We start from the raw sequence: 26,968 nt of genomic DNA, 5'->3' as shown, positions 1-26,968 counted from the left end.
AACCTAGATTTCCCGCACTGCGGTGTGATGTGTGTGTGTGTATGTGTGCTTGTCTGCTTTTTTTCTTCTATTTCATTTTTATATATTTAGAACCGACCCCGGGCGCGAACTCTCTTTAATCCGGTCAACCGAAGCGCACTATCAGCCGCAATGGCCTCCATAGTGAGCCGATTCGTGTAGCAGGGCGTGAGGCGCAGGAGGAATTGAGTAAAAATATAACGAATTCGTAACACCACCGATTCGTGGCATTAGAATTAATTTCCAATTAAACACCCTGCCCACCCAAGTGAGGGCCTTTTTTATCACTCGCGACTATTTCCCGCGGGTCAACGAGACAGCTCCTATCCACGTGGGCTCCATTTTTTTTTATTCTTTGCTTTCCATTCTATTTATCGTGCGTGATTGAAGCGCGCCTTGATTGACGGTACACCCATCGCCGGGGACCTTAAGAAATTGTTCCTCGTACTTCGGGGTTCCGGAACAGGAAACGTGCGCGGCGGCGACGATGTGGTACTTAGCAGGGCGCCAAGTGGAACTATCAACCGCACTGTTTGTGCCCGAGTCTTGCAGCTGACCCACAAATGATAAGGCTCTTACCATGCACGCCCCAGGATCCGCACCCCGGGGAGGCCGGTAAGAGCACAAGGGCCGCATAAAAGTGAATTTGATTGAAAGTGCGGGCAGAGCTAAGTGCGTCTAGCGTCTGGTACGGTTCTGTAGCATTTTTTTGTTTTTTTGTAGGACAACGGCGAGGTTTTGTTTGCTTGGCTCGTTTCTCGGTTCTCGTCGAAGGGCCAAGCACACTCAATGTGCGGGTATTTAGCCCTTTTTTTTCGCTTTCATTATATTTTTTTTTTGTTCAACTGTTTTACTTCGATGGGTTTTGATCCAGTTTTAGAAGTACCCAATGAGGTTTCATTAGGGTTAATAAATAAAGCCTTTTTTTGTTATTTAATGAAATAATTCAATTCTTCAGCACAAACATTGGCATTTCTAATGATATCATGTCTATCCTCCAAAGACAATTCATTTTTAGCTCAGTAAATTTTTCAATTCTTTTTATGATATTGTTTTCATTTTTTTTTCATTAGCAATATCATTCACTCTCTTTCACAACAAGTTGATTATCAAAAGTTCAACGACCATCTGTTTAACGATCAGGTTAAATGTCGTTATGATTTTGTTACATGCAATATTTTTTCAGAGTGAATATTTTACAGCAGTTCACATTAATCTTTGCACAGCTTTAGTAACGAACATATTCTAAATCAAGCCTGAATTTCATGGCTGAGCATATTATTGTACTTTTTTAGAAATTAACAAACACGTACCCAACCAGCTGATTGTCTTGCAGAGTACCCCAAAAACCCCGTTGAAATGCGTCACATTTTGCGCAACAGTTGAGCGGATTCACACGATGCTCGAATTCCGTCCTATTCGCCCAACCGTCCTCGACGGTGTCTGGCTGCATCCGACGGCGCAATAAATATCGAACCAGCGGAATGTGTTCCGCGTCTTCCTGCTCGAAACACCAGCCGGTGGAATCGCCGGATACAGATAAAATGGAAACCTATTTTATGGGCGAGGTTTATCAGCTTACGCGAAGAGGCTGCCATTTAGCTCGAACGAGCAAGGATCTTTGCCGCTTGGTACCATCGAAAAAAAAGGGGTCGACAAAAAAAACATACACAGCAACAACCGCGGACGACAAGTTCCTATCGCGCAGCTCGTCCCGCACAATTTGATGCCAAAGTATTCGAATTCAATTTTGTAGTTTATGATTCTCGGGCGGCAACAGCCCTCCACGCGACCCCAAGGCCAGCGACGTCGTCATTCAACGGGGCAAGGGCTTAGGCGAGCATTGGGAAAGAGAAAGAGAGAGAGAGATAAAAAAGGGGGCCCTCGAATAGAATGCGTCCTCGTCGTTACCAAATCCGGCCAAAATCAATATTTGCTGTAAGCAATCGCGAGCAGCAAGCGGGGTTGAACTTTTCGTGCTTGGCTTATGCTTCGCGTTAAGCAGGTTGTAAATAGATACATTTTATGATGTCCCCAATCGTCCCCAATACACCCGGGTGCATGGAAAATAATCGGTTAAATTATACACGAGCTTAAAGGCTTTTTTAAGGGCGGCTTTAAAGACCATCGGAAAATGCCCAACAACTGACCGGAAACGAACGGAAGCAAAAATAAATAAACGAAAAATGTGCATTCCTCCGGAGTGAATGCATATTTGTGCATCCTGATCGAGATGCACCGTAAATGGGAAGAAAAACAGCCTGCAACTCACCAAACCTGCTCGTATACGTGCTCGCGGCAGAACGTGAGAAGGGTTTCCAAGAATAAAACTCATACATCCTGCACGGCTTTCCCGCGGTGACCAGCATTCACAGCGTAATGTGAGGATAAAGTCGTTTTTTTTTTCTTCTTTAACCAAACTGTGAACCCGATGGGCGGCAGATCCGCGTCGAATATTTCAACCCCCGTCAGGCATCGTTTCCGATGCCCAAGCTGTCGATCGTCCAGCGAACATACTGGACGGTTTGCGTAAACTAAACCACCATCGGCATATCGAACTGACCGGGCCCAACGTGAGATGCCGTCGTGCAGAAGTTGGGTCTGGAATTTATCGATTCCGCAAGTCGGAAGTTTCGTGTTCCGTTACCAGCTCAGCCGTCAGAATATGTCTTTAACGGTTGGTGGTAGGAAAATTCTGCCACAGGCGGCCAGGGCTTATCGCGTTGACTTGCATCGTAAATTATTGGAAATTCACAACTTTGATCACAAACGGATTGTTATATCAATAATCTTCAAAGACAAGGTGATTGTTTACACGAATGGGTGGGCGAGTGAGTGAACAAACTTTATTATAGCTTTTCGGCATGACAATGGTGAATCATTTAATGGCATGTTTATTAATCACATACAATTTTATCGCAATCGTAAAAGTTGCGAATTTTTGGAAGGTTGCCTGAATCGATTTAACTTTGCTAAGCCCTTGTTTTTGCACGTATTGCTGAGCTATGTTTTTCATATTTTGTTGATTTTCTTGATATCATAAATTTAGTATGCGATACACAAAATCTATTAATAGTAGCCATGCATAAATTACCAGTTATGTGATTTTTCTATCATTGCGTTATTCACGCAGTGTTTTAAAATAATGACTGAGAAAATATCAATATTAAAATTGCTCGTTCGAATCAGCTTATTTTACCAGCTTCGATTACTAAAATTTTGTTTAATAACGATTTATGGATGAATAAGATGAAATATATTATTGGTTGAATCTAATAAACTTGCCTTTAACACAAATTAATTCAACAATTCCATAAAACTCCACCGATAAAAATTATAACTCCATGCAAATGCTATTCGCGTTGAAATCCTTGGAAATAGCCTATATTAGATATTCTTCTATCCTCTAATCCTCTAGCTGATACCTACAAATCTCAATCTCTTCAAACCTCGAAATCTAATTATTTCATTACATTTTTATGGCACTCTTTAGCCCTTTTTAAGGCTTTTTTCCAGGAGAAAATTGAATGTAAATCAAAAATGAATTAATGAGACACAAATTATTAGATTAAAATCAATCGTCTCTGTCAGCCGGACGTTATACAACACTTTTTCAGCGATACATTAGTTTTTATGGAAAAGAACACATTTATTTATTACCTATTTGATTCATGCTCACCAATCTTTGGTTTACCCATCACAAAATCCAAACCGTCCCGCCAATCGCCATATGATTGATATTTATGACGTGTTCCTCACTGTCGACTTATCGCTCACATCTCGCTCAGCTTGGTCCTATTCAACGTCTTTAATCTTAATTGCGGCGAACTTTCGTACAACGCACCCAAATCGATCTGTCATGGCCCTTCCATCAATCGCCTCATTCCTCATCGTGCTCACCTATCACTCACAGCTACATCTGCCCTCGTGTCAGCGTTCACGAGGAGCGATAATAAACGTACGCCTCGTCCAGCTTCAGCGAATATGATCCGCTAATTGATGCTGCCCGCTGACATGATTGCGATTAAATTCGCCCCCAAAAGCGATACGTCTCTGCGTGCTGCGCAAAAGCTGTAAAAGAACTACCAAAAAAAAGGCGCCTTACAGTAAATCTGCCCGCTTCCGTCCGATCCCTTCCGTGGCCTCGTTTGACGTCGTCCATCCCGGGAATGCGACTCCGGGAACATAAATCAATCTAAATAAAGATTCGAACGCAAAACCGGCCCGTTTCTCCGCAGTGTCCGAGTCGATGAAAGCTGGCCACTCTACATGCTTCCCGGAACTGTTCGTGTTGCTCGGTACAGGCTGCTTTTTTGGCTGTATTTATTTTGCTTTTTCGGCGAACAACTCTCCTGACCTAATTCCACTATCAGATTAGAGCCTGGACGCAAGCTCGGGAGGAGACGAAACCGTCAGGACGTTAGATCCGTTTTGTTAGCTGAAAGGGAACCTTTTTCACGCAAACACGCACAGGGCGTGTGCATTTGGGTGACTTTTTCCCGTTTACATTCAATTATTTTGCACATTGCGCAGTGGGTGAACATTTAGCTTATTGTCAATCACGGCTACCATTTGCTAGCGGCTCGCATGATTTATGGTCGTACTGTCAACGACCCGAAGGTGGGTAGCTGCTTGGTGCAAATGGTGCCATCTTCTTTGTGAACGATAACGAGCCAGGCTTGGTATGCTTTACATTCGTATGCTCTACGATTCGTTTCATGATGTATATGCATTAATAAAAACCCCCATATTCGTCTAGCGTCATGTTACGATGCGGAATGAGCAACCAACCCAATGACACACTTATTGTTCGGTGGAACAATGCGAAATGAAGGGCAGCCCCTAAAACTACAGCCAAAAATTGGCATGTTCTGTGATCATGTTCCATTCCTAAACAGCAGGCCTGAAGGCCGAACCCGGACGGTTGTCGTGCGGGATGTTTTTTTAGGTCATCATCATCGTACCAGGGGAAAATGCCACCCAACACGAACCACCCATTCGAAGGAGCACCCCATTATCACGAGCGTCGTCCCGAGTCTCGAGCAAGGACTGTTCCGTTTTCATTTACGCGCCTCTCGGTGAGTGTTTATGTGCGAGTGGGCTTCCGGCATTGTCCGTTACTACCAATACGCGCCGTTACACAGTCTTGAGCCCTGCCGAGAATTTCCACCGCCGTACAGCGAAAATCAATTACTAGCAGCTGCGAGTTGCACTACAATTACACGGCTCGGAACATTACTCATAGCTCGCTGACGGAACAGACGGGGTGGCGAATCGGGAATGGAATTTTTGATTTCCGATTTCACGCAGTGCACATTCCACCCATAGTAGTGCGTAGAAAGAGGTCACTCTGGGAAACAAATGCAATCCAGCGAAGAAATATGTTTAACAGTTTATAGCAAAAAGTGTGGCTTTCGTGTAGCTATAAATGAAGTAAGTTGTGTCTTGTATATGTTTAAAATTGTTTTCCGTTTTTGTTGCTTTATATTTGAAATATCATTAGACATTAGATCGGAACCAGCCGTATCCTGGTGCTCCAAAAAGGAAACCTTTAAAATTTCACTTCAACAACGCATTAAAGTGCCTCCTGGTCGATTTATTTGCCTTCATCTCTCCCGCCTTAGCGCCCGTTACCATGGGATTTTAAATTCAAACCGTGCAATCGTTGGCCTCCTCTGTTAAATTTAGCTGGTGCACTAGCTGGAGGGTCCTTTCCTCACATGCCAAACTCCATAACCTCATTCCACGTTGCCATTCGGCGCAATCAGCGTATCGCAGCAACCCGAGCATAAGTACAACGCATTGCCGCTACGCCGTGGACAATGCCTCATTCATCAGGCGATGAATGTGCGACGGATGTGGAATGCGAAGCAAAGGAAACGTAATCTGGTAGGAATTTCTCACTTTGCGAACTGATTTGACATAATTGCATCCTTTTATGTGCGTTTCATAACGGCCAAGATGGAAGCCGTAACTTTGTTTCACTTCGCAATTTGTCGCGAATCATTTGCGAAACCTGCTGCTGTAGCGCATAAGTTGTAGTGGGCTTTGTTTTGTATCATTACCTAAGCTGTAGCATAAATTGTAACGGAGTTTGCTTATTCGTTGAGTGTTTTTTTATAAAGCTTTAATATAATAATCAAGGTATTATTTAAATGTTTTAACACGTGCTATTTACAAGGATTTGGAAATGTGAAAAAAATTTTTTTATGTTATGTTATCAGTTGAACATAATTTAGTAAAATATAATTTCTGCATGTGAAGTCTATAGCAAACGATTGTTTAGATATTTATGTATGTATGTATATAGGTATTTAAGTGGATAGATATACAAATATTTATGCAGAAAAAAAAGTCAAAGACTTCATTGAAAAATATCATTATAAGGTTTATTTGTGGTTTTGTCATTAATTGCAAAACATAACTTATGGAAAAGTAACCAAAAATACACATGTCAAACCTATTAAAATGCATATTATTTCATAAAACTGTCATCAGCTGGCGTGGCATTTACGATACAAATGCTGACGGGAAGCATTCCGAAGGCTGCTGCACCGAGCTCGAACCAGACGGGCATGCACCGATCGTCAATTATTTGCGGCATGCTGTTTCCGTCATTACCCATCCTCGCTCGGTTGTGCGCCGATGAGATTACGTGCACTTTCCTTTTCAATGAAATGCGCACTTTATATGCATGGCTTTAAAAACGCGCTCCCGCCTAACGAGCCGGTCAGGCGGGCAAGGTGTGCATTAACCCTTTGCGGGTCAGAATGCAACATTACGGCTAGTTATTTAAGATACTGCGGTTATGGCTTTGTGCGATTTATGCAACAAAAGAGAAGAATAGAGTACTGGAAGAAAGCAATTGTCAATCAAAGTGGTTTTGTTTGATGATGTTGAATTTAAAGACATTTATGTGAACAAAAATGTGTGTTAAAATAAAAGGGTCTAAATAAATGCTTTATACTGTTCATGATTATCCCTTGCTTGTCGCATTATGTGATTCATTTAAAAGTTCAACCACAGAATCAAACGATTCATTCCATCTGCTTCAAATCAATCGCGTTGCCTATAAAACGCCCAAGGGTTGATCGACGCCGCACGGAAGCCAGCACGTGTTGACAGGCAAGTGTGCATCCTATCGCATATGCGCGATTGCGAACACGCGAATAAAATGCAACAAGTTCACTCGCAGCTCGTGTGCTCCCCGTTGCAGCATTATATCTCTCACTCTCTCCCTCTGACATTGATCCGCTTGTGTGTTGGTGTGCAGCACAAAAGCCCCACCGAAACGAGCGAACACCCAAATGGGCAGCGAAAGCAACCATCAGCAAACGGATCCTTCACCTCAACCCACGCCCGTAACTTTACGCATCGATGCATCGATTCCAAAAACAAAAAAAATGAGAGACCGTTCGATAAATTGTGCCGGCAAAGCACGCCACAACTCCGAGCTCAACACCGTTTCGATCGAAAGGTCGCACTTGACTTGACGAAAAATGACAACGCGCACGGTTGATTGTCTTCGTCTACCCACTAGACTGAGGATCTTTCCCAACGCGCGGATATCCTCGGATCGTGTGAAAGGACGATTAGCTTCTGCCTTTTTCGGGACACAATCGACCAATTCACCACTCGCCTTCCAAACCCGACCCACGTGTCTCTCTGACACCATCATGCCGAGTGAAGGAGTTAAGTGATTGCTACACTTTTGTCGCGTGCATTACTCTCACCACCAGATCGGGAGGATAATTGGCTGGCGAGAGTGCTGGTTTTTCGCTCCCCCACCCAGGGTCCACTTTTCTGCGCTCTCTTCCATCATCCAACAGGTCCGCGGCCTCCGTTCGAGGCCGCCAGCTCCACAGGTGGTCGGTTGTTTACGTTCCGATTTAAATTGCCTTCCCGAATGCTAACGGCCGGTCACTATCGTTGCAGTCGATTGCAGCCGCTCGTGCACCGGTGATTGGCAATCGGTATTTACGTCACCCATGCACCGGGGGTTAATGTGCATTTTGTACCGGCCGGGCGAGGAGATTGTGCGAATATTTGTTCCTCTAGATGGGGAAATTCACCGTGATATATGAGGGTGTATTTTATGACTTTTTGGCAGCGCAATGTGGGTGTTATCTGGTTTGTGCTGTTTTTCCTCCTTTCGGTTTTGTGGTGTTTTTATGTGGAGTGATTAAGTATTTGAAAGAAATAACAAGCAGTCTGGACAAAAACTCGTAAGAACGAGTTTTCTAAACGTCCGTAGTAATGGAAGTCATTACACCCATACTCAATCTTCATCATGCAAACGGCACATTCGAACCCACAAAACAATCATTTCTTGTTTAACTCTCACAAAACCAATCAACCTTCCCGCTTTCGACGCTATACACGCTAAAAAGGGCCTAATATTAATTATCACCACCCAGGGCGGCGTGTCATGAATCATTTGCCGTCCTTTCCGCGTGCTTTTCTGAGGCTATTATCCTATCGGCAGTATCCCTCGGAAAATCCCTCAGCTCGTGGACAAGGCGTCCTTGCAGGGCGTGATAAACAAATGGAAAATTATTAGCTGGCGAGGGATCACTTACGCGTACGATTATCTGGGTGCTTTCTGACCCACATTTCCGCGCACCGAATGGAATGGGCGAATATTGCGTTTATTTCATTATTTTTAGTCGACTCCGTTCGCTTCCTTCCATTAGCGATCACAGCCGGTTCCAATCGGTGGTCGCATCTTTGCCATAAAATCCGACCAAACGGCCGGCCAGGCTCAATGAACTGCTGGTCGTTCTCAAACCAGCGTAACGACCATTTGAGTATCGTCCGGTCCGGTCCATCGGAAGCGTATCGTATCACCAACGAAACGCAAGTGTAACCCGGAGAAGATTATACCGTGCTGTATTAGTTTACTTCCTCGGAGTTTTTGGTCAATTCAAGGGGATTATCTTTCACCTTCTACTTTGGGAGCTTAGTTTAAGCATCAACTTATCATGCTTTAGACTGCGTAGTGGTTAAATTCTATTTTAAGAATTAGTTATAATATTTAAACTATATTATTTTTTCACAGACATGCCATGATATGACACATACAAAATGAACTAGAGATCAAACATTAAATCTAAAAATTATTTCCAATACACCTGACACATCACAAAAATTATCAAAATAGGAAGGAATGATGTACGTAATTGAATGTTGAATGTTGTCAAATTAATGTTGAAAAAAAACGATTAGCAAACATGCATGAAACTTGTGAAATAAAAGTATCTTATGAACAAACTAATTGACAAAAGTTCATGATATTTTTTTACTCATTAAATTCATAACCCCAACGTCTCCTTATCACGGAAACACATTCCACCAATATTATTTTCGCTTTAAAAATAGTTTCCGGAGAGAAAAAGAAAGATCACCAAAAGAGCAGCATGTGGATGGTTAGTTTCGCCGCCCATTACAGCAAGTTTCATCTCTTACGAGCCATTTATTCAAATCGATAACGATGAAACCCTTCTTCTGCTGCACGCGCAGGCCAATCTTACCATGCATACGCCCATTAATAGAACCCTTCCCGTACGCGAGATAACATAAAACGCGAGCATATTTTTCCACCCCCAACACACCCACCCACACACACACACACATGTGGCCACCATACACGCCCGAAATTGAGCAATCCTCCCGCGCGGTCTGGAAACGATAAACAAGATCACTAAAAGTGGCATATCTGGCAGCGCTGAATGATGACGATGATGGGACCTCGAGCTCCAGAGGCTTCCGCTTTAGGGCCCAGCTACGGGTGGGTTTCGGGGTGGGGGGGGGGTGGTAGGGGGAATGCAAAACCCACGCTCGGCGCGTGCATTACATTGCACTCGCTTCGGCTGCATCGTTGCAGCCGCTGCAATGGTGCAACCAAGGGCGACGGAACTGCTTGCGGCTTCGGGCGTAGGATCTACGATAACCTCAATGGCCCATAAATCATTCGTTTGATAATTAACGGCTCAAGCCCTCAGAAACGAAGGGGGAAACAACCGTCCGCAAACCCCCGAACGATCGCTCGGAACAAATAAAAATCCCAACGTGCAGTGGGAGCCAAGCCGGTGGTTTGGTGGGCCCGTGTAATTATGGGAATAATTTATGGTTAATTTGAATCGTTTTAATTTGCACCGAATTCCAGCACCGGTACGGTTCCGCGGGCACGCGGGCGTTCGGACGGGTGACATTCGCGAATGGAGCGCAGAAAGTGCAACAACGCCACCCAGAAGAACGGGGCACAGCTCCGTAGGGATCGCTCCGTCGATCCGGTTGGATTCGGTTGGACGCAGGATAATTAAGTTGTGTCTGTCGCGGCGATGTTGCAATCCTCGAGCCGGCGCTTGCAAATCCGATTGTGGCCATAATTAGCGGAGAAAAATGGAAGCTGTCTTCATGTACGATACATTGCGTTTTCTTAGGCTTTATGTAGCGTTACTTTGTGTGTAATGTATGGTTTTTTGGCAGAAAAAAATGAGTTCAAATGATAGTAAAAACATTGATTTACTGATCAATTGACAAATTTGCTCAAATATATCTACTTCATCACATCCATTTGGGTAACACAAATTTTGTTCCTTCAAATAATTGATTTCTATCTTTTAAAAACTCAATAACTTGAATCCAAAAGTGTTGAATTGGATGTCTTACAAAGATCTACAAAACAAATTGATATAATATATACAACCCCAAGAAATAACTTTATGATACAATTTCCAACAAAAAAATCTGAAGAAAAGTATTAATAATGTTTATTAACTGAAATTATTAAGGATAAAAAAAAGTGGACAGTTACTGCCTGAAAATGAATAACGAAGAAAGAAGATACGAAGCATACAATCAAGTTATCGCGTTGACTTTATTCAAAAAAAATTGTTACCGACTAACAATAACTGTAAATCAATAATCAATAATCTATATAAATCTTATAAGTATCTGCTTTTTGCTTCAATCATCGTAAATCAAGTATTAAAAACCAATCATTCACATAAAAAAAGTGATTTAATTATATTTTCATACGGTTCGAAAAGCTTCCATTATTTTGAGAAATCTGAAGGTTTTCACAAACCACATTGCAGGCCTGAATTTAAACTCATATAATTTCAGTCTATGTTTCTGCATTCAGGAACACATAGGCAAATCATTAATCCGCATGTTTATCGGAAAACGAATGCCCTCCAACTTCGCGCTAACTCGCTGTAAAAAAAAAAGAAAAAATGGATTGACGTAAATCAGGGCAATCTGGCGTAAAACAAAGCCAATATACAACGCGATCTGCGTAGATTTTTTTCCGCCCCAACGTTCAATTATTCCCCAAAACGATCCATCAACCATTTTAATGCGCATTCCTGGCTGGGGAAGAAGAACAAAAAAAGTATAGCTCCCCAGCGGGTTTTTCTTCGACGATCTGTTACCGTCATGCACCAGATGCACCATTTCCGTTCGCCTGCAGCCAAATCCCTCTCCCCACATATGCTTCCCTGCACCGATTACCGATCGGTCCAAGCAAAATGCACTCCGATTCCGCGTCGTTAATTTTGCCTCCCTTCGAGCGCTAGCTTTCCACGTGTGCGTGAGGAGGGTGTTTTTCCCCGCCCAAACGCACACTTTTCGCTCCACTTTCGGGTGCTGTCATCGATCCAATATTTGATTGCCACATGCATATCGAGACACCCAACGCAACCAAGGTTCCAGGCGGCCCTTTTTCTCGCCCACCATCACACCACCTTGCACGCCAATTTGCGTACGCATGCGAGAACCAACCGCGGATCGGTGTATTTAAATCACCCGGAGTTGGATCTTAGAAACGGCAAAAAGGGCACCATCGGGCGGATGAATTCCGCGGGTAAAAGGGTGGTAAATTTAAGCGATCCCACCCTCAGGCCACCATCACCACGCACTCACTCAAAAATAGGTTAATGTTTACTGGCCCCACCCTACGGGTTTGCCACCCCATGCTCACGGTTTTCCTGGATTTTTCGTGCACCCCGCCCGAGACCGGTGCCACATTGACAAGGTTAGATCGTAATGCTGCTGGTAAACATGTCCATAAATATGCACTTCGAAACCAGTTGGTGCCGTACCGGTGCTCTTCGGTGGTCTGAGTACGAAAAGAAAAGTGTATTTCTACGTTCCATTGCGGCGCAGCAGCTTGAGGCGGCGGAAACGTGCAAAAAAAAGGCACGCCACCTCAACACGTCTGCGTACGTCGGCGGGTGACGCGCAGAAACCTCCATCCGGTTGGCTAATTTGTCAACATGCGTGTGTCGCGAGACGCCCTTTTCCCCAAGCGCCAACGGTGATTATTTATTTCCCGCAGCTACGACAACCCAGGACGCCTGCAAAACCGGTGACGGCCATTACGCTAAGCGTGGCTTATTAATTTGACTACCGGATTGATGTGCGGTGGCTTCACGATAGCCCACGGTACGAATGCTTGGGTGCGGTTGCGCCCTGCGGTGAGCTGGCTGCCAATAATGTCATTATGAAATCGTGCACCTAACCGAGCGGTGTACCGGTTTCTTTCGAGGCAGGCATCTTCTGGTTGAACGAGTGCATCTTGTGCCTCCCGTACCCGGAAGGGGCCAGTTGATCTGAGAGCCATCGGTGAAAATGAGGTTCAGAAATGGTTCAGAAAACGGAGGCAAAATACAGAAAAAATGGCGCGAAAGCAGGTGTTAATTATCAAACGGTGTTATACTAAGTTTGGATGCAAAAATCACTTACAAATTGCTAAATTAATATTGCAAAAACATGACAAGATAGTAAGTGAAAGAAAATATAGCACATGATGACATATTGAAATGGTTTAGCCCAAAGCAGCTGTTTCTAGCATAATGTGGATACGTTTTATCATTCCGATAATTAACCCAAACTAAACGTTTTCCTACTCAAACACGCTATAGTTAATAATGTTTTATTGATTGCGGGTTTGAAACTTAAAAAACTGACTTCTAGAGTTACGTTTTATTTCTTCAAAAGGTCTACCAATTGAGAATTTAAACTAAATAACAAACTGTAGAATACTTTTTCATTTCCATTATTGCTTCCAGTACAATAAAAAAAACTCTCAAAATTGATTGAATACATTCTGGGACATAAACTAAGTACTGCATGATCCTCCAAATCAGCACCGAAGTTTGTTGTCTATTGATTACATTTTCCATAAGACCCAAAGTAACTCACAGCTGGTATAAGAAATTTATCACATTTTATTTGAATCAACCGAATATTTATCCGCAAAGTTATTCAACAACTCCAATGATTTCTATTCAGTTACCTCAAAGAAAACCAAATCCGCAAGTCACATATTCGCATTCTTTCATAGTTTTTTAATTTTTTTGTACTACAGCTGTAAAATATTTAAGGAGTGTACAAATTGCTTTCAAAAATTGCAACCCTAAACAGATACAAGTCACACAATACGCAATTAAACCAAATGGGGCTTTGACTCAGGTTACCACCGACACAAAACGAAAAATGACCGGATATTGTGGGATTTAGTGGGAAGGTTGCATGTTGGCTTCGAGAATAACGAGATGGTCTTCTACATGGACTCTTTCTACAAAGATCCTCGATCCAAGGATTACTGCGTTTATATGGCTAAAGATTGGCTTCAAAATTGTCTTTGGAAGGATGATTATTTCTCACATTATTTTTTTTCCCGCTGTTGTTGGACTGTTGGCACCTTTACTGATCGATGTAGCAAAAAAGGAAACGCAAAACCCCACGCCGATAACTCGCCTTCACGCGGAGAATATTATTTTCCGACCCGATCGACCACTTTTTGATTGACTCCGCAAGGCTAAACCATTTACGGTTCTGCGACCCATACGCTGACCCACGCACGGTACCGGCGAATTTGTTGCATTTTTCTTTCCCCTTTCGTGAGGTTTCTTATGGCACTTTTTTTGGGGACCTCCCCGGCCCCGGCGACCCGCTAGTTGTAAAACCCATCAACCTGTTTCGGGGTTGCTCGCCCAAGGCTGCCGCTTGCTGTCTCGTTTGTTTGCAATATCCCACATGGCTCGATGATGCCCTCAGGCGAAACCGTTTAGCTGGCCGTTCGTTCACTTTCACCGGTGCGCCCAAGTTTGGCAGTAGGTCAGCCGTGGGCGAGGCCAAAAGGAAGCTCCCGTCCGGTGCCGGTGTTGGTTCGATCATCGAGGATCGCTTGTTTGGATCACCTTCGAAAAGAGGACAGGAAGATTGGTCCGTTCCGTAATCGAGCCGACGGTTGGCTTCCTGTTGGCTCGATAGCGAACCAACGTGGCATTAACTTGCGATTATTACCTTGAGATCAATTTGGGTGAATTGAAAAGTGTACTAGGTGGTATTACATTGTTGAGAGAGCAGAGTACGTAACGTGCCAAAACCTATCAAATGACAAGGTCTAATATGGTTTTAAAATATGCAGCAAAGTAATAGCAAATTGACCGTGTGTTGATTATCGAATGAAATGAAATAAAGGATAATTTGATTAGCTATTTCGTAATCCTAAACATTCACGACACGTTTTTAAATCATCATTTTTATGTTCCTTATTTCGTTAATGGCGCAGTTTCAACCCTCTACGTCCGACGAAGAAGATGCTGGAAACTTTTCAAACCACCCTTTATTACATCACCACAAATTCACCAAAAATCGGCCCGTTCATTTAATCCCAAATGAAGCAAAAAAAAAACCGGTACACCCCGTTCCGAGACAAGGCGGTGAATGAAAAAAATACCACAACAACAAAAATCACGCGATTTCGCAAAAGTTTCGCACGCGACTAGCCCAATGCGCTCGAAAGTGGGGGCTCGGATTGGGACAGGTTTTACTGCCAATTTTTGGTCATTTATGGCAAGGGAATAAAACTTTGTGTAGAGGTTCGATTTTTAATCTCACCTATTTTTTTTTTTTTTGAAAATAATAATTTGTTTACCAAAAAGTCGGCACTTCACGGAGTGACTTTTGGCAAAGCGCACCCACACAAACGTGATTCGGGCCGGATTGGCCAGGGAAAAGGTGCTCAAACTTTAAAACTCGCTAATGAGCAAATCATGTTTTGCGAAAGCGAGACTTCGAGGTCACAGTGTGAGTTGGTAAAATCTTTCCTCCAGCTTTAGCCACCGTTAACAAATTTTCATTGGAAATGGTGGAAAAAGAATGGAAAACTTATTATCCTTTTTTCAACCAATTTTTTTAGGACTTTTAGGAAGGTTACTAAACTCCTTCCCTGAGTCTAGACGGAAGCACTCTACATTTTCTCCCCATAAAAGTCGACCTACATTATCGTGAAAACTCCGCCTGTTTATAAATAAATCATTCAAAACATCCTCAAATGAACCCTTTTTTTGCTTTCTAACACAATCATCAGGCCAGCCCCTCGTTTTACCATGCGTAGCCAAACAGTGCATCCGCTAAAAGTGGCCTATTTTCTCGCCCAGCCTCAGGTACATGACGTGATTACGATGGATGTGTTTTTTTACAGCCTGTTACACCATACTAATAACTTTTTTTTGCTACGGTCCGGAATCACAGACTGGGATGTTTGCGAACAGATGTATTTAAAGCTTTGCAATTCGTCGCTGTTTTACGACCGTTTTGGGTTGTTTTATATCTTTCTTTTTTTGTCGACCAGCAAACACGATCGGTCGTGACTTAGATAACAGGAGTTTGCGTATCGTCAAAATTCTGTGGCGTGTGACAGAAACGTGTATCATCGATAACTGGTCCAATGATAAACCGAGGTTCGTTGACCGTTGACAGTTTCATTATTATTTTAGTGATAAAAATCTGTCTGGTGTGGCCTACTTGTCTTCATGTGTCGTAGCATGTCATTCGGTTAAAAGATTGAAATCAAAAATTTATTATTCAAATTTTTTGTAATTTGAAATGAATAAAATATATGTACAAATATTAAAGATTATTGTTCTTACCTTTATAGAAATTTATCTTTAATGAAGAAACACCGTCAGTATTCACAAAAAAAACACCGTCAATTTTATCACTCGTGACCAAACTCAAGCTTTTCACTCTTAATCAAATTGCACACGTAACAAACACTATTCAAACAATTACTATTTTTTATTCAATTTATTTTCTGGATGAATAAGTTGTTGAGTTGAGTTTTTCACACAGTATTTTTCGTTGATTTGTTTTCACTTTTAGCAATTTTATCACTTGTTTGTTTATCTCAATCGAGCTTTATCAATCTAAGTACATAAAACAGCTTGCCTGCATCAAAGCTTTTGCCTTAAGTTTTGCCCTGTTTAGTTTAGATAATTGCCAGTAAACTGCTTTTTGCACGTGTCGCCCTGTTGAGAACGATTTTTCATTTTAATAACACGATATACTTGACACTCTTTCCTACGGCAAAGAAAATCATCAAACGTAAACAAGCCACTCTAGATTCCAACCAGACCCACTGCAAGAAAAACCCATCCCCGTCTCGGAGAGTAAAGACACCCAAGTAGTGAAAATGGAAACTATTTTTTACTAACGACCGAAGAAGTAAACGTAACCAAATAGACAGAAAGGAAATGAATCCGGTAAAAAAAAAACGAACCGTCAACAAAACCACCAGAAACAGACAATTTCGAAGCCGTTGTCGCGTACGCGTATTTACGGCGTACGGTTATTTTTAAATAAGAACACGCACACACGCCCTGCCCACAACACCGCACACCGACAGTGACCGCCAGTCTGTGACTTGGCACGTTTTCAGGTCCATTTGGTTTTTCCCTTTTCTTTGCCCGTGCTTTGGTGCTGCCCCCTTCCTTTGTTCTAAAAACCGAAAGGAAAAGTGAACCCCGATTAAGCGAAACCGCCGCGACTCCGGGCGATTTTCCGGAGCGAGCGTACGATCGCGATCTTGCGTGTTCGTAGTGCATTAATGCAGAAGTCAATCAAACTCCGAAAACGGAGAAGAAAACACTGGTAAGGTGTAAATTGTCTCAACACAACCACTCGTCTGGTGCTGGCGAGCCGCTTGTGTTATTTATTCGACCCGATATCATGGTCTGTTAGATCGCGTGTAAACGCGAACGGGCATCAACTTGAGATATCGCACAAGTGCGCTGGAAAATCTCAACCCACTCGGACCTCACAATGAGTGTTTCAGCAAGCTGATGCACCGTAGGGACAGCGAAAGAAAATTCACCCATAGCCACTCACTCTTTAGTACCGCTTTACTACTGCTCGAGGAGCGCTAGTACTACTACTGTTATTACTTAAACTACTCCCAACAGCAAGCTACACCACTAAAACACATCGTCGGCCGCTTCCACAGGAGGAACAAATTAACAAGAAAAAAAACGCACAAACCCGTTCCACACCAACCGGGCCATAAACGCCCTAGCGCCGTCGCGCGTTTTCTCAGCGTGCGCGCAACAGTTCACTCTGTCACCGGGTCGACCCTTTCGCACCCACCCCACTACACGGGTGGCACTTTTCCGCCCTACGTCGAGGAAGCTCGCACGCAGAACGGCGAATCCACCGAGTGACGCGCGCCGCGTTGCGTGCTGGGCGAAAGGAGTTTAAAAAAAAAACGACACGGACAACGCCTAGCAAGTGCACGTCGCACGCGAATTCGACTTTCTTTCCTTCGCGAGGGCTCCCGAAACCCTTCCCTTCGACACACTCACACAGGGCACTGGGTGGGAGGAGGGGTGGGGGATTCTCGTGCAGTCTGGACCAGTTTTGAGCACCACGCGTCCGCTTTCGACGATGTCACGCAAATAACTGAACGCGTGTGCTGGCGAACGAGCTGCGAGCAAATCTGCGACCGGCGGATGCCGAATGTAAGCTACACTGCACGAAGTTTTTGTAGAAACCAAGGCTCTAGCAGTCGTTATGGTGTGTGCAGCAAAAGGAACAACAAGTTTAGTTTTTTTCGTTAATTAAGCTACCGAATACTCGTTTATACTAAACGATGCCATTTTCAAAACTTTTTCTCTTCCGTCTATAACTAATATACAAACTTGCATGCTCCAATTTACGTTTATTGACAACCACTTGCTTAGTTATGCATGTAAACCGTACACCTACTATAAAGTCTTTCTTTAACATTAATACACGGATCAAAATCGTGCTTTCCCATCATTGCGTTAGCAGAACAAACAAAATGCTAGCATATTTTACGCTGCCCTTATACTTATGCCAAGTACTGTACGTGTCTTTCACTCGTGCAGAGTCGGGTCGGGTGGTTGGTTGTGTACTTTTTTTAGTATCCACCCCACCGATAGTAAGCGGCATGGGGTGGTGTTCAGCGTTACGTCGATCAAGGTTGTAGGGACCGGCAACAAGGTGGGTAGTAGGAACCAAATGGGGAGGCCCGAATGCGCCATGTGCGCCCTCGGGTTGCATTCGGATTTCATTCATCCATTTTTTCCTCCATCCGGCAGCATCAACAGCAGGAAACAGTCGCCGTTGGAACGCCGGTAGTGGGCAATAGCAGGTCTTACTTTCAACCGGTGTTTTAAACAGGTAAGAAAGATGATTTTCCAACCATCTAATTTAAAACTTATATTTTGTTAAAAATTTGTTAAGATGACAAGGTTAAATTTTAAATTTATACAGCATTTATTTTACACCTTATAAGCAGTGCACAGCAACCAGCGTCTATAAGAAAACGAATAAAAAATACAATAAAAAAACTGCATTTCAATGCTTTAATATAAGTGATAGCAGCCACATTGGTAAATCGTAGCTTTGAATAATGCTAGCCTGACAGCCATGAATGTTATTAAAAGTTTGTCCAGCTTTAAAATTTCAATTAGATTTTATTTAGGTACCAAAATACATAACGGCGTTTTTTTTTTTTGTATCAAGAGCATGAAAACGTTATGGAAAGCTCCCATTGATCATGACCAAGCACTTTATAAAGAAACTTGATATATACACTTTAGAAAAATGGCTATGTGGTTAGAACACATGGTAAAAATTTGTCAAAAAATAATATTTAGCGTTTAAATTTAAAATATATAAAGATGTAATTCTTCATTGCAAGCATTTTTGTTGACCAATAATCGTAGAACACGTGCGTTTGATTTCCCGCAATCAAAAAGAATGGAGCCGCCTAGTCATTGACATTGGACACTACTTTGTTTAATATTAGAATCATTTTTACAGTTATGCTATTTTACAGTATTTTTATCAATTTATTAAAATAAGAATAAATTCTATAATTATTTCACATCTTCTTTTATATGCAAAATAGATTACTTGGTGATTTTGGTATATGTTCACGAATCACTTATCACTAAAATAATACGAATCATGTCACCACAATATAGACTCTACAAATTTTTAAAACTCCAATACAGAGTTTTCAATGGGATTCCTTTAAAATTGGGTTTGATGTACGAATCGTAAAATAACAACCTTTCTCGAGTGATATGTTATTCTCTACGATACACTATTCCCCTTTACACGTGCACTGATAGTTAAACTTCACTGGCTATCATTTGCATCAGTTCACTTATTCAACCAATGAAATAATTTTTGTTTTATAGTTACCTGCCATTACTAGTCACATTTATTTGTTTCTGTACTTGTGTACATAGTGGAATCATTGAAAGATTTTCATAATTTTAATTTTCTTTTTTATTTCCAATTGCCTCAATTATCATTTGTTTTCAAATTACGGCATTCATACAAATATTTTTCCTTCTACCTGTACTTTAAATTTAAGATAATCAAATAACGTGCTTTTTATTACCATTTTGAATTGTAATTCAGAAAAACTTTAAATACAAGACCGCGATTGCAGCACAATATCGAACAAGCAGCTCGAATGCTGTTTAATCTGACACTTATTTGACTATTTGCTGTAGGGTGACCAGACGGAAGAGTGAAATACACAATTCGAGCTGTCAAAAATCAAACTCAAAAAAAGCGGTCAGCAACTGTTTTGAAGGAACTAACGATCATCTTAATTTGTGTTTTGTAAAACTCATTTACAGTGAATATTGTTAATCATGTGGTCTTGTGTTGAGCCGGTTTCATCTGTTGACGAATCCATCGTTGGGGTGTTTTGCACGAATGGATTATTACGCATCTCTAGCAAACAAACGGTAACAACTTCGCTTGTTTATGTCGATTACAATACAAATGGCTTGGCGTGCAATACAAATGGCTCAATCGTTTGTTATAGGTCACCAAAACTCCGAATATAAATGGAATCTTGCAGAACATTCGGTTGATCATATCGATCGATAGTACACTCATATTGTACCCGGATGAAAAACGCTACAGTGCGGTTAACTATATCGATGTTGGCCATCCATTGGAAGTCATAGCAGTTTCAGCGAGTGGCAATATTATACTGTGCGGTTTATCGAACGGAAATATTTGCGTGCTACATATAAGTGGTGTGGGCATTTTTACATTGTGAGTATTATTTTCCTCATTAGCTGATTTCACAAACTAACATTAGTAAAATACGAATCCAGCGAAATCCAACCTGCAGATGTTGGAACAGATGGGCCCTGTTTCGTTGGCATCTTCGACGAAGGAAATGGAAACTTTCTGTTGCAAACCTCCCGAGGATCGGTATATCGTGTGACGATGAATGAAGAGAAAATAATCGCACTCATCGCTTCTGGGAATGAGCAACAAGTGCAAGAACAGATGCCTCAGTATGGCCTGTGCGAAAGAGTTATCGGAAAGCAGTTCAAGGATCGTATCGGGTGCTTTATTCCGGTTAAAAAAGAGTCGAATGTTCCTCTCATAGCGGCAGCCAGCATGGATACTATTTTCTTCTTTCGCGAAGATAAGGTCGAAAAAATTGAACTAAAACCAGAGTACAAAGGGGTGAAGAAAATGTTTTCTTTGATGAACTGCAAGTAAGATGCCGACAAAAATGGAAGAAAAGCTAAAGAATAATTGGGGCTCCTTTTGACAATTTTTAGATTTGCCCTAACGTACAGTGGTCAATTGTTTGAAATATGTCCGTTGACGAAATTAATGTCAGAGCTGCCGTGTTCATTCGGAATTGATGATCTCGTAACGCTAGAAGCGACCGCAGATATCATAGAAATGCTCATCCTCACCAAGCCAGATGCTAATGGAAAAGTGGTGATGAAAATCGTAAACTTCCCTTGTAAGTAATCAAACACCAACAATCCTGTACCATTATTTGTACTTTTTCAACTTCGCCAACAGCAATGGAAATCAAGCAAGAGATGGAAATGTCGGAACACACTTGGCTAGTTCAGCAACCAAAAAATTCCGCCAATATCTACTACATTGCCGGCCAAACATTCAAAGAGCCGGTGGTACAGGAACTAGAGCTAAAAATATTATCCGAAACGGATCCGTCTCTGCGACTAGCGAAGCTTATAAAAATCGGACGGCTGGACGAAGCAGAGGTATTTGCGAAGCAATTCGAACTCGACATACATCTGGTGCATCAAGCCCGAGCAAAATTGCTTCTTGATGAGCTTTGCTCGTCGACCAACATGGATGATACGTTCAGGAAGCTATTGAAGGTTCTCGCAGATGTAACGGATCTTGAATTTCTTACCGGCATTCGCAATGCAAATATTTGTGACAGAAACATGAAAAAACGCTACTTACAGTTCCTGTTGTCGAAGGTGTCTACTCCCCAGGTAAGTTTACTGTATAAAATGTACACTTTTTGCCATCATAACGTATGATTCTTCTAGAATGTAGAAATGGATTCAGTGATTGATATCAATGAGCAGCTGCTGCGCATGGAAACGCTCAAGCTGATTGATCCGTTTGAAATCGATCAAGATTGGCAACAATTCGTCTGCCACGACAATCTTCTACAGCTGTGTACGGAGCTTTTTCAGAAGGACATGGATGCGGCCTGTCTCATATGGTCGCGACATATCGCTTGCATACTGCCACAGCTCGATGACGCCAAGGTGGCCATTTTGTTGCGTTCCATACCAAAGGAAACATCACCGTTGCATGTTATACAGTGGTTGTTGCATTTCGTGGGACCGATCCTACATCACCAGCCCCAGCTGATGAACTTGCTCGTGCAATTCATCGTTACGCGCACGAAGTCCTTCCAGAAGCTACCAGGCTGGCCAATGGTTGGGCTAACGTTCATCGAAGACGTGAACAAGATGTTGCAAGAAGTACAATTTCCCATCATGGATCTACGGCTACAGTTCGACAGTAACATGGAGGAGCTTAAGCGGATGGCAAACGCGCTACGTGATCTCGTGACGCTCAAGCAGCAGTTCAATCTTCAAGCTCGACTCGACTGCTACATGCAAGAGGATATCAAGAGTACCGCATTCAGCTTGTTGCAGATCACACCGCTCAATCTACTTGATCGCATCGTGATGGAGTTTCTATGCAAGTTTTTCGTTGGAAAGGAATCGTTGCTATGCCAGCAAATTGTGCGTTATATTACGTTCCTGATCGGCAACCAGCACAACAGCTTCTGGGATCAGCGTTGCGTCACGCTCGTTGAACTATTGTTCGATGAACAGCAGCAACTAGAAACGATTCTAACCATATTGCGAGCAGCTCCCGTACCATGGTCACCAGCGATTGCTTCCTTAATGCGGTATGCAAACAGCGACCATCCGATAGCAGCCAGCATCGTAGCTGAACAGCACACACAAACGATCAAGTGTTTGAAGATTAAGTACGGCTGGAGCTTGAAGGCGCAAGGCAACACGCGGCTGTTGGTACAACGTGTGCTTAAACTGCACCATCCGGAGATGCTTGCGGACATTCGGGCGATAGTGAAGACAGCTCCCGAGCTGGCCTTTACGACCGATGTAAGCGTAATGGTAAAGATGGCCGAATATGGCGATATTATAATTGCCGCCGAGTATCTCGATGAGCTGGAGAAAAAGCGTCGTGAGGACTGCTGCCGTAGCACGATTTCGTTAATGACTGTATGTATCTTTGGGAAGGGAGGGCTAATTTGATAAAGGTCATTTTAAAGAATCTTTGTTTTCAACTCGACTTTAGCGTATGATCGACGATGGGCGCATTTCGCATGAGCGCACGATGGCTTATCTAGAAGCACTTCAAATGCTGAAACACCGTGCAGATACCGATCAGAAGAAAGAAATCCACCAGATCGTCAACATTGTTCAGCTACGCAGCGAGTTCGGATTGAATGCTACCTGCAAGTCAATCTGTGATCCGATCGAACGCCGCAATTTGCTTCTCGCGGGTGTGAAGTTTATTCTGGGGAAGATTCAAAACAAACGCAGCGAGTTTGTTAATCTGCTCCTGGGTGCAGTTCGTCGTTTGTCCACCTTCCTAAGCTGCAGCCTACCCGATGCGCTGTATGAGGTAATGCTAATGCTGAAAAACATTAATCTTAGCTGTCTAGTGGCGGCCCAACTTCCCGAAATGGTAAATTTGCGCCAACCAGGAGCCTTCGAATCAGTGCACCGTATAGTCTCGCTATTGCTAGCTCAGCATATGCAATCGGACACGGCATGCGGTTGGATCGAAGATCCTCTTACGTTTCCGGTTTGTCGGGAGCTGCTGTACCAGAGTGCCACCGATTGCCCCAGGCAATCGTCGAAACGGTTGGAGTTGTTGCGGTGGGTTCAGGTCGGAGTACAATACTACCCAGTTGGCATCGAAAATGAATGTATCAAGCGAAACACTGTTCCAGATGCCGTGTTAAATGTATTGTACGAACAATTTCCTGATGGCGGTGATGAAAGAATGGAACAGGACACGGGCATCACGAACGGTGTCAATGGAAAACACACCGCGAAAGGCGACAAACGTGATTCACTCTCTGCGTTCGATGTGATCAACGATGACTTCGATCAGATTAACGTGCCCAGAAACAAGCACATACCGGAGCAGCAAACGATTGTGCAATGCGTTGGGCTTGCATTGCAGATGATACTTTGTCGTATAAAAAACGAAGATCGATCATCTACATTTGCGCATCTGTTAGCGCTAACGGGTCCATTACATGAGGTGTCCACTTCAACCGCCTTTCAGAGCACCCTTGATCGCCTGATTCGCGCCAAGCAATATCCACCTGTGGTTAACATTCTTCATCTACTGCGGTACTACCAGTCGACGGTTGGGCTCATGATACCTGCACCGTACGCAGAGAATGTGTACCGTAAGGCGATCAAGTACATGCTCTCGCAAAAAGAGCCCAACTATAGCAGTAAGGATTAATCATATGCTTTCTTTTTCAATGAGTTGAATATTACAGCTGTTTTTTTTTGTGTAATCCAACTCTAGGTGCTATCATGACATTGTTTACGTGCGAAAATCGTGAAGCTTGCTTGGAATATCTGCGCACCAACCTTACAAATGAATCGCAACTCGTATCGCTGCATACTCTGCTCGAGTTCTACTACTTTACCATTGGTCAGGAAGCAAAGGCGGTGGACGAACGCAACTTGCGCCTCCGACACACGCTTTTCCACGAGCTGTGCAAGCTCGATCCGTCTTTGAAGAGCAAGAAATCATTCATTTTCCACTCGCAAGCCGATCTGATAAAGGAGCTCAAACACAAGGTTATCAACGTTGAGCTGCTGCGTAAGATGAGCGACGCTTTCAGCTGGGACTACCAGCAGATGCTCGTATCGCAGGTTATCACCTACCTTAGTCAGCAGGATATTTCATTCACCGTGCGTTCGGACACGTTTGGACGAGAGGAGATCATCGTGCATGACACCCCCGAGGCAATTTTAGCACAGGTGCAACCGTTTCTGGCGGAGATCGACAACTCCGTTCTACTTTGCAGCAAGCTTAACTTGTACATGGAGCATGCAAATGGGTACTTTTACGAGCAGTTTTTCTGCATCTTCGACATACTGGCTCAGTTTAGCGAAGAGACTAACGAAATGCGAGCGTGGAGTGGCATGCTGACCTTCATGAAGGAGCAACTAACTGGACGACGCCGACAGCGGCCGGGACAAGCCGAGGTGGAAGCATGGACGCGCGTCCACGCCGACGGTGATATGCTTCCAGAAATCGCCAAATATCGCTATCCGTTTATGTTGATTCTACGCCAACCTCTCAAGAGTCTGTTGAAGGAGGACATCACGATCGAGAACTATCGCAAGCTGCTTATTCTGGTGTCTATGAAGGCGTCGGTAGAAAACTTAGATTGCGATGAGATGAACGACTACTTCTGTAAATCGGCCGTCATGAACTCGATCAACGAGTACAAGATTCAAAGCAGGGAAACGTTCCAGCACTCCGAGTGGCACCGTCAGTCTAAAAACAAAGCTTTTCTGCAATCGGTAAGAATTAAAGTGCTGAATGCCAAATGCCAGAGACAATTGCTACATCGCTTCTTCTCTTTCAGATACTCCGAATCGTGGATAGTGTGCGGGACATTTCAACGAAACTGTACATCCTGTACTACATCACGTGCAATGCACTGGACGGTGACGATCAAGAGAGCGCTGCGTACGCGTGCTACAAATTCGCACGTCAGCACGAAGCGAACTTGGTCGGCATCGCGGAGGCCAAGGATAAGGTGGAAAAGATTTACCGCAAGTATCCGGTGCTGAAAACGCAACAGCTATTGCAGCAGAACGGCGTCACTGACGACAAGCTGTTCCAGCTGGTGAAAACCCCACAGGAGCTCATCAAGGCGCTGTACACGGATTCATGTTTCCAAAAGGTAAATGTGAACGAGCTGGCTGCGACCATTGGCCAGCTGCATGATCTCGACGTGGAAGCGATCCAGATGGGGCTGCTGCAGAAGTGGCTCACCATATTCGGCGGCCCTATTATAACAGGCGACGGTTATGGTAGTGGCACAATGCTGGATGAAACGCTCTACGATGATCACAACATGTCGGATACCAGTCAGGAAGGCGATACTAATGTGCACGAATCTATGGCACGAGCGTACTACATACTTAGCAGCTGGAAGCGGGCGAAAAGCGTAGAATTTCTAGTGGCACAACTCAATTCAATTGTCGATGCATCGCATGGGGCTCCAGATGTTGGGAAACAGTTACAGATCTACCAATGTTTCAGCAAACTTGCGGACGATAACTGCACCTCGTATAAGGAATTTTTTACCCAGCAGCGCTTCATTGCGCTAAAATGCGTTTATCTGCTCAGGAGCCTCGGAATGCATACGTTTTCTATTGCTAAGTTCGAGGCAACGGACAAGATGGAACTGCTGAAAATGCTTTGGCAGTCTCACGCCACCAACCCGAAGGGCCTCGAGGTGCTCTCCCTTATCTGTATCGGGTACAACATCTACATTCCTCAGATATGGAACGGAATACTCAAACAGATGGCCCGCTTGGGGCTGGTTGGTAATTTGCGCGCCCTCATCGACATAGTCACTGCCAAGCGGCAGTTATTTGGGCTCGAGGGCTACCGCATGGCGTGGGAGATCCTGATAAAGGAACCGTTCCGCAGTGCCAACCGGGAGCAATCGCTGGCGGAAGATGCCGTACTGGCTCGTTCACTTGTGATGGTACAAAAATGTCCCATTTCCTTTCGGCTCAATCTTCTTGAGATTGCCGAAGCGTGCTTCAACGTGAATCGCGTAAATATGGCCGCAGTGCTCATGGGATTTGCTGATGACGAGCAACGGGAAAAGCTGAAAAAGGTATGCCGGTAAAAAAGTGGTTACTCGATGTCACTTTTTTCTAATGTAACATTACACTTTTTTTCGTAGCAAATCGCCGATAATACTGTACCAAACTTGAGCGATCAAATACGTGAGTTGGAAGAGTTTGGACTAGCCACTACAATTGCTAAAGCAGTCTGTCGAGAGATTCTACCAACGGACTCCTCGCCTCTGGCCTGTAAAAAATGGCGTAAAAGCTAAACCAGTATTACTTAGTATCCCATAGTATAAGAATGCATTTTTTAAATAAATATTTTGTATAGGCTATCTGCATGAAATCTTACATAGCGGGCAAAATATTAATGGTGCTCGTAAAACGGCAGTACCAGTATCGCTACCACCTGGATGTCTGAAGAGCGAACC

General features: G+C 43.4%; 1 protein-coding gene across 1 annotated transcript; it reads left to right on the top strand.

Annotated features, from left to right (window-relative positions):
• The first annotated feature begins 20,003 nt into the window (after window positions 1-20,003).
• Window positions 20,004-26,806, top strand: LOC128720278 (kinetochore-associated protein 1). The gene is made up of 10 exons (XM_053813940.1): window positions 20,004-20,099; window positions 20,180-20,415; window positions 20,478-20,870; window positions 20,937-21,127; window positions 21,190-21,635; window positions 21,693-22,910; window positions 22,987-24,163; window positions 24,241-25,250; window positions 25,316-26,584; window positions 26,654-26,806. The coding sequence occupies exons 1-10, from the start codon at window positions 20,004-20,006 to the stop codon at window positions 26,804-26,806; spliced, it is 6,189 nt and encodes a 2,062-aa protein (XP_053669915.1).
• Window positions 26,807-26,968: the final 162 nt, after the last annotated feature.

Source organism: Anopheles nili, chromosome 2 (genome assembly GCF_943737925.1).
Source record: "Anopheles nili chromosome 2, idAnoNiliSN_F5_01, whole genome shotgun sequence".
In the NCBI taxonomy this organism is placed as follows: domain Eukaryota; kingdom Metazoa; phylum Arthropoda; class Insecta; order Diptera; family Culicidae; genus Anopheles; species Anopheles nili.
This window is presented reverse-complemented; position numbering and strand designations above follow the sequence as displayed.

Excerpts from the sequence above, each read along its gene's own strand:
- LOC128720278 (XM_053813940.1), top strand. The coding sequence starts at position 20,004 with ATGTGGTCTTGTGTTGAGCCGGTTTCATCTGTTGACGAATCCATCGTT. Across the intron at positions 21,128-21,189 it reads GAAAATCGTAAACTTCCCTT|CAATGGAAATCAAGCAAGAG; the intron begins GTAAGTAATCAA and ends CTTCGCCAACAG. Across the intron at positions 21,636-21,692 it reads CGAAGGTGTCTACTCCCCAG|AATGTAGAAATGGATTCAGT; the intron begins GTAAGTTTACTG and ends TGATTCTTCTAG.